Here is an 8,902-nt window from a genome sequence, read left to right as displayed (position 1 = left end):
GTTGATACTTTTATATTACATTGATCTATTTTTTCTGATTTTCATTTTAATTTATAAAAATATTGTGTTATAATTTATATAATATAATTACTTATATAATATATTTATATAATATAATATATATAATTTATATAATATTTATATAATATATTTAATATAATTATAATATAATATAATTAATTTTGTAAAAATCTCTGGATATTATTATTATAAATTTGATTATCAAAATTCTCTGTACATTGTACTTTTAGACGCAATTGAGGCATTTAAAACAAAAATTTTGGATGGATACGCATGGATACCAGAAACCCAATATGCTTCGCTATTACCTATCATTATCATTAATGAAATATTTGGGTTACGTGTATTTGAATTGAAAGGACGATTACGATATGGCTGGAGTATAATATACATTGGCATATGCATCATTCTATATAGTATATTTCTAAATGCAATAATAAATACAGATTATAAAAATTGGCTTGCATACCAAGAGATCATTTATAAACTAACAATATTTATTAATATTATATGCGTTATGATTTTTATAGTTCTTGGAATGCTGAATACAGAAGTAAGTATTTTTAAAATTAATATGATAATATACATAATTATCAAATAAATAAAAAAAATAGAAATATTAATAAAAAAGTTTTGTTTTGATATATATATATATATATATATTTATTTTATGTCTTGATTATTGATTCTAATATATTATATATTGCTTGCTATTTCTAATAATTCTTAGAAATAAAACTTCAGAATAAATTTCAAATATATCGAATAAAATAAAATGGAAATTAAATATAACATTGATTCTTTATTTGATTTATATGCATTTCTCTTTCGTATAATTTGCAATAGTTATTTGTCAAAATGAATATATTTCAAACATTTTAATTAATATAAGTTATCACATTTCAGAAATATATAACATTATTACTGATATAATATATAACATTATTACTAAGAAGTTTTTAAAATATATTATAGTTATTATAGTATATTATAGTATATTATTTAATAATATTTATATTATTAAAATAATATAATTAAATATATTATTTTTATAAAAAATTATAAATAATGTAACTTAATAAATTAATTAATCATTATATTAATTAATCATTAATATAAAATATTTTTGTTTTATAATTATTTTATTTATTTTATTTATTTACTAGCGTAAAATTAAATGTTCAGTTTTTCGTGAAACTTGCAGATATTTAACTTATTTATTACTATTTTTCTTCAATTATAAAAATTCAATCGATTCAAAAGAGTTTTTTTTTGAGATTTGTTTTTAAATTTTTTCTTTAAGGGAAAAATCTTTTTTTGTAATAATAACATTTTAGAAAAAATTGATGTTCGATTTTTTGGTAATTTTCTAGAAAAAAGACTTTCTTGTCAATTTTGATAATTTTGATAATTTTTGGATATGTTGTAGAAATTAAAATTTTGAACAATTTTTTTCTAATTATAAATCGTTAGATTTTAGTTTTCAAAATATTTGTAAAAAAAGATTGCTACTATATAGAATTTTTTTACACACAAGCATATGATCTATTTATTTAACTATTAAATATATAATAATAATATAAATTAAATCAAAAATTTACTTTCTTATAAATTTAAAATATTTCAAATTCAATTCTTTCTGCGGAATATGAAAATAAAATGTAAAATAATCTTAAACAATATTAACTTCAATCCGTTCGTGAACTATAGCATATAGTAATAAAATTTATTATAAAATTATTAATAAGTTCTACTTTAAATAATCAAGAGCAAAATTCATATCGTAATGAAAATTTATATTTATCATTGAATGAATTCTAAAGATCTATTAATTTTATAAAATTTAAGAGTTCAAAAAACATTCTAGTAGTTCAATAATTATAATATTTTCTTAGAATAATTCACAAAATCAAAATGTTTTAAAATTAAAAAATATTTCAATTTTTTTCGAATTTTACCAAGTGTTCGTATCCTTTAAATTCCCTTCATATTCATTTCTCAAAATCGTGGGTTTTTGATAGTACACATAAACGACTAATAGAATATGGACCAATCCCTTTCCTTAACCTAAGGAAAATTCGTAGAAGGTTAGATTAGAGGTTAGGTTAGAACGTTGTGCCATTCACAAAATCCATTTTCCGAGAAACTAATTCGCGAATGTTTAATAATTTTTCTCAAGTAAGATGATGCTTGAAATATTCATTGAGATTGACATAATTAAAAAATACTATTTCAAGTTCTAAGATGTATTCTTATATATTTTATATTCTAGACATACCGAAATGTTTCTAAAAAATATATAATTTCAAGAGTTTTTTAAATTATTTTCTCAAAAATGGCATGTTCTTAAGCAACATCACTCTATACCATTTGTTCTGTGTTTTAATAATCGATTGAAATTATGATCAGTTCATATATATAATATAATGATCAGTTACAATAATAAATATCAAATATGATACTGATATTGCTATCATTTTATTCATAAATATTCGATGAGGTTAATGTTTCAATTTTCGACAACTTTTAGAAGTCGGTATCTAAATTTTCCAGAAAAGAATATTTAAAAATATTGAAAAATAAATTTTTAGAAGAAAAATCTTGTGATTGTAATTCTTTATTTACAAACATTATTAACTTCAATTATTAACTTCAATATTTAAACATTTTAATTATTTAATTAAAATTAAAATTAATTAATTATAATATCATTTCATTATACATTTGATAATAGTCAAATCTAGTTCCAATGAATGATATATAAAGTGGAAAATTATAAGAAAAAAATTCTTCGCTATCATTAAATGCCTTATGATTTATATTATAATTTAAAAAAATTTTTTCAAAAAATTCTCCATTATTATCGAATGTTCATATCTTATTAAGTATAAAATAAAAAATATAAGATTGTTAAAGGATAATACTTTTTAAAATTTTAATATCATACATTCTAATGAAGCAACTTCTATTCTCATGCACTATATGTATGTTGTTCTCTAGTAAAAAAATCAGTTTTATATACTATTTTATATACTATTTTATATACTATTAAATGAAATAATATAAGAAAGAATTAACTTTCACACATTTGTTTAAATATAATGAAGTGTAAATAACATGCTGATATTATGGTATTAACTGCATGATTTCCAATTAAAAAAACGATCTTTAGTAATTAATAATATGATATGAATATGAACGTAATAAATTTATAATGACATCGATATATTCGGAACGTGATAATTTCAACTTGTCATTTAACTATCGAAAAAGCAGATTGCAATACTGATGAAATGTTAAAATAAAATGCCTGGACGCGGTCCAGATTTAAAATAATATTAAAATTCTTTTATAATGAAATATAATTTAGATTTTGTCTGATAGTCAAATCTATACTAAAAAAAAAGCAGACTTGAACTGGATAAAATTTTAATCTAAAAAATAATAATTATCATAATGGCAACACTATATAAAATAAAAACTAAAATATATAACAAATAAATATATTAATCCTTAAGTCGTACTTCAAATTAACAACTTATGATTTGATGCAAATATTAGAATGAACACTGAATATGAGAATTAACTTCTAATATTTCTTGAAATATGCGTGATGCTGTTGGTTGTCAGATGATGATTAATTTCTCGTTCATTATACATAATTTTCACAAAAAAGTTTCAAAAGGAAACGGATATGTTACTGAGAGTAGCGCGGATAAATAAATTTGTCAAAATTTCGATTTGAGAAAATGGCAGAAAAAATTGATGATTAATTATAAAAGTCTTGATAAAAAAGAGCGATTGTTTTTATTTTTTCTGTTATCAGATGAGTCATTATTTTGAAATAACATGCGATATCCGCGCATCATTAAGAATTTGCAAAAAATGAAATTATAAATTATTGAATTTTAAGAAAATATGCTAATATAACATAGAAAAAATAATATAATGTACTAAATATTGCTTATGTGATTTGCAATAGCAAATTCCAAAAAATACTGGCAACCTTCCAAGAAAATTAAAAATTTACTAAGTTTAATGATTTTATGATTTTATTTTAAATAAACGAAATAAAATAAATAAATAATATTTTAAAAGTTTTCTTTCTCATATATAATATTAATATATTGATTTTTTTTTGAATGATCAATTTTAAAGGCTAAAATAAAAAAAAAAGTTGATATATTAAAATTCGGGATGAACTTTATTTATTATGTTTTACCAAATTTGTTTTCAATTTATTGAAAAAGCTTCAACTAATATTTTTATATTAATTTTTATGTTTGTTTTGATTCCTAGAATCAAAAAATAATTTTTGAATATATTAATAACTTATTTCATTTTTCTAATATATTTATTTCTATATTATTTCTTTCATTTATATATTTTTCTTTTTTTTCTATTACAGCGTTCAAGAAAAATTATTGCAAGATGTGAACAAATAGATAATATTTTACAATCATTTGGAATTGAGAAAAATTATCGAAAAATTTTCCTCCAACTTATACAAACATTAATTATCTTCAGCATAATAATAATAAGCATTATCTCACTAAATTGGTATTGGTACATTTATACCTATAAATTACGAGAATTTAATTTAATTTTGCTTATGTATATACCAATAATAACTACGACTTTAGGAATTTTTACGTTTACTGTATTCGTAAGGTAAATTATAAAAAGAAAGAAATAACTATGAACTTAAAATTAAATAAATAGATAAATATTATATTTCTGAATTTAAAATCAAATTTCTTTAAAAATATATAAACTCTACATATATAAATATAATATAAAGTAATATATATATATTTCAATAATGCTTAAGAAATATAAGAAAAAAACAAGAATTTAAAAAAATAAAATCTGAAAAAGAAAAAGAATGTTGTTTTAAAATTGAATTTTACATAAATAGAATAACTACAATAAAATCAATTATATAATTTTAATATTTTTTATTATTTATTTAGTATTCAATTAATTTTTTTTATTTTTAATTATTTGTAATCAAGCAGCAATAAACAGTAATTATTTAATAACATAATAATTTTTTATTATTTCTATTCGAGTAAATTCTATTTCTATTTTTTTTTTAATTTCTATAGCATGATTAGTTCTTTTTTGTGATTTCATAATTAATTATGAATTAATTATAATTAATTAATTTATTTTCTCAAAATAAAATTAAATTTTCAATAATATCAAGATAAGGATTTAATGTGACTATGACAGTGACTTTGAATTAATTTCAAATTTCTTAAATGATGATGAAAATTTATTAATAAAAATTATATAAAAAAATAGTATTTTCATCTTTTGTCAATGCTATAATTAACATTAAATGTCCATATTACAATTGAATTGATTTAATTTGAAATATGGTTTAACTCTTGTGAAAAAATAAATTGCAATGGAAAAATTAAATATTAGAAATTTTTATATGATTTTTTATTTTGTTCTGTGACCAAATCAGTAATTTAGATCATATTCTAATTATTCAATTAGAATTCCTAATTACTAATTCAATCCTAATTACTAAAAATTAAAAATAAAGAAAAATTATCTAAATATTAATTACGAGGATATTAAAATTACACGTTGAATTTATATTCTTTATTTTAAAATATATTTTTGAAAGATCATTCTTTATTTTCAGATTTATAAAAAAAATTTTTTTGTTTTTTTATTTTCTTTAATTATAGAAATACATAAGATATTTTTATTTTTGTTTCTTTTTTTTTTAAAATTGTATTTTTATAAAAAAATGAATGATTTATAATTTTATGAATATGATGATTTTATAATTATTAACAATGCATGCTCCGAAATCATTTGAGATATTATTGTTAATATTATTATAATATTATTGTCAATATTATTGAATTATTGTTAAGTATTTTACAGGATAAGTTGTATAAGATAAACAAACTTATGAAAGAAGTACATCAGTTATGTAATACAAATAATATTAACATAAGATATGAAATACAATCACGTATTACAAGTAAATTTATAATTCTAATGGATTATTATAGTAGAAAATATTTTATTCAATATGTTCTTCAAGTTACAAGGTATGTTTGATATTATACATTTTATAGCAATATCTAGAATTTCGTAATTTTGTAATATTAATTAGTAAAGATAGCCTCAGACAGTAGATAGCTCTCGGACATTTTTAATATCTTGATTATCTATAAATAATTACATCTTAGTAATAATGTAGTACTATCAAGCAAATTAGATATTATAATCAATTTTCTTTTCATTGAAAATGTCATTACTGATATAAAATTTCATCTATGTTCATTATTAAATGTTTTATTGATTTGAATAATATATATTATATAATATTATTTTAAATGTCAACATATTTTTTTGTCAACAAAATACTTTAAAATTTATCTAATTTTCTTTCATATTATATAAATTATTGGCAAGAATGTTAAATGAGATCAATCGATACATTTTCATCTTCTAGATATTTTTAAGAATCACAAAATAATTTTAAAAAATAAAATTAAATATCTTTGAAGTTTCAGTTTTTTTCAATTAAATATGATATAATATAAAATGATATTTATTGATGAATTTTTAATATTCCGGAATTTATTTTTTGAATCATGATATATTTAGCGATATCAGTCTTTTACTTGGTTCAATGACTAATATAAAAACGAATTAATTTATTAGAATATTTAATATAATAGTACATATAATAGTATATACTTAATATAATATTACTTAATATAATATTTCTATGTAATCTCTTATTGAATTATTAATCTTAATGAATAACTTTTCTCTTTACGTAATATTTCTAATAAATATTTAATACTTTAATACAAAAAAATGAAATTTTAATTTCTTCAGTTGATGATGAATTTTTTATAAAAAGATTGCCACTACAAATAAAAGATATTGCAGAAAAATAATACTAATATTTTTAATTAAAATGAGCATCATGAGACACAATATATTCTTTATGAAAAAATTTACTTTATGAAAAATGTAGTATAATAAATATAAAAATTGAACATATAAACAATGTACAAATATTGATATATTAAATTTGTGATATTATAGTGTGATATTTTTACATGCGAAAAAACCATTGAAAATTATGTCCGCGACTATATTTTTTAATTGTATGATCATATCATTTTCTGATTATAGATAATCACAATAAATCAGAAAGTTTTTTTTATATATATATATTCTTTTTATATATTTGTTTTCTTGAAAGAAAAGTTTCATTAAAATTTATAGATTTATTTTTTTATATTATTTAAAATATCTGAAGCTATCCTTTTCCCTTATTAATATAATAATTTATTAGATTGAAAAAATAATAATATTAATATTATTTTATTTCCTATTTCTAACTTATTTCTTTTTTTTTTTTATCTATTAAAGGCACATTCATTTTGAGATCCTTAAACTTTCACATGAACTTAATCAAGCATATACTTATCAAATTTTATTAGACTTAATAGTGCAATTTTTATTAATACTTTGTACACTTTATAATTTATATTTTTATTTAAAATCATTCAACATATCAGAACCATTATCAAATATAGGAATTATAGGATTTTTAATATGGATTTCTCTGAATTTAATAAAAATTATTTTTATAAATAATCATTGTACTAATTTGTATCGTGAGGTAAGATTTATTTATATTATATTTATTTATATTATAAAAAAAAATTGATATAAAAATATGTATATAATACTAAAATTGTATAGGTACAAATAACAGCATATTTACTTCGACAATTGGAAATTTGCTATTTAGATAATTCTATTAGAGATGAGGTAAGATCCATTTATAGTGATTAAACTTGAATTTATTATGAATTTACTATGAATTTACTATGAATTTACTATTATTTCTGCCAAAGTAACTTATATTTCTTTCTGTTTATTAATTTCATAATTTTGATATATATATATAAAAATAATCATTTTGATATTCAATATCATAATGTGTTTTCTTCACGCATAATGACTAAATAGCAAAATAGCTTTAATTTTTGAATCATTCATAAAATACTTTTGATATTATATTATTGAATTCTGTTTATGCAAGATTTTATATATAATAAATTATTTATCATTGGCTTTATATTGGTTTATATGGAGATGATTTATAAAATCAATTACGAGATCTATTTTTTGATATATTATATTATAATATAATCTCGAAATTATTTAACAATTAAAAATAGATTTATCATAAATTTTGCATATAACAATATTTTTATATATTTTATATATATTTTATATATTTTTATATATTTTATATATTTTATTTTTTTATATATTTTATATATTGCAATATCTTTTACGAGCAAAAACTTCCTATATCAATAGCAGCATTGAAGAAAATTTTATATCTTAAAAAAAAAAAAATATCAATCTGTATAAATCAACATTCATTAAAAAAAATCATTTTGTAATATTTTAAAAAAGGGATTATTCTGTAAATAAATATTTTATAAAAAAAAGATATTTTTTATACAAATATATTTTAAATAAAATGAATCAAAGAAATAATAAATCAAAGGAAAAATATATTTGTGACATATGGTTTCTTTGAAGTTTTTCTTCTTTGTAATGAATACTATATGAAGTATTATAATAAAAAAAAATATTATATAAAAAAATAATAAAAAAAAAAATTTGAAAATCATAAGTTAATTCTGCAATTATTTTTTTAAACTTTTATCGATTTAAAAGTATCTGAAGATAAGGAATTATTTTCCAAAGCGACAAATAATTTTTAAACATTATTTGCATGATGATTATTTATGTAATTATGATAATTTGTTATTATGATAATTAATTGCATAATTATGATAATTATGCAATT

At 18.0% G+C, this 8,902-nt stretch overlaps 1 protein-coding gene across 1 annotated transcript in view; it reads left to right on the top strand.

The window, feature by feature from the left end:
* Positions 1-308: 308 nt before the first annotated feature.
* Positions 309-8,902, top strand: part of LOC116186643 — a 12,919-nt gene continuing 4,325 nt past the window's right edge. Inside the window, exons 1-3 of the mRNA XM_031514585.1 lie at positions 309-574; positions 7,457-7,693; positions 7,777-7,845. Of these exons, the coding sequence (XP_031370445.1) occupies positions 539-574; positions 7,457-7,693; positions 7,777-7,845 (342 nt within the window). The 5' untranslated portion in view covers positions 309-538. The remainder of the gene's footprint in view (positions 575-7,456; positions 7,694-7,776; positions 7,846-8,902) is intronic.

This window comes from Apis dorsata, unplaced genomic scaffold (genome assembly GCF_000469605.1).
Source record: "Apis dorsata unplaced genomic scaffold, Apis dorsata 1.3 scaffold_1081, whole genome shotgun sequence".
Lineage (NCBI taxonomy): Eukaryota > Metazoa > Arthropoda > Insecta > Hymenoptera > Apidae > Apis > Apis dorsata.
The sequence above is the reverse complement of the archived record's forward strand: the minus strand, read 5'-3'. Positions and strand labels throughout refer to the sequence as shown.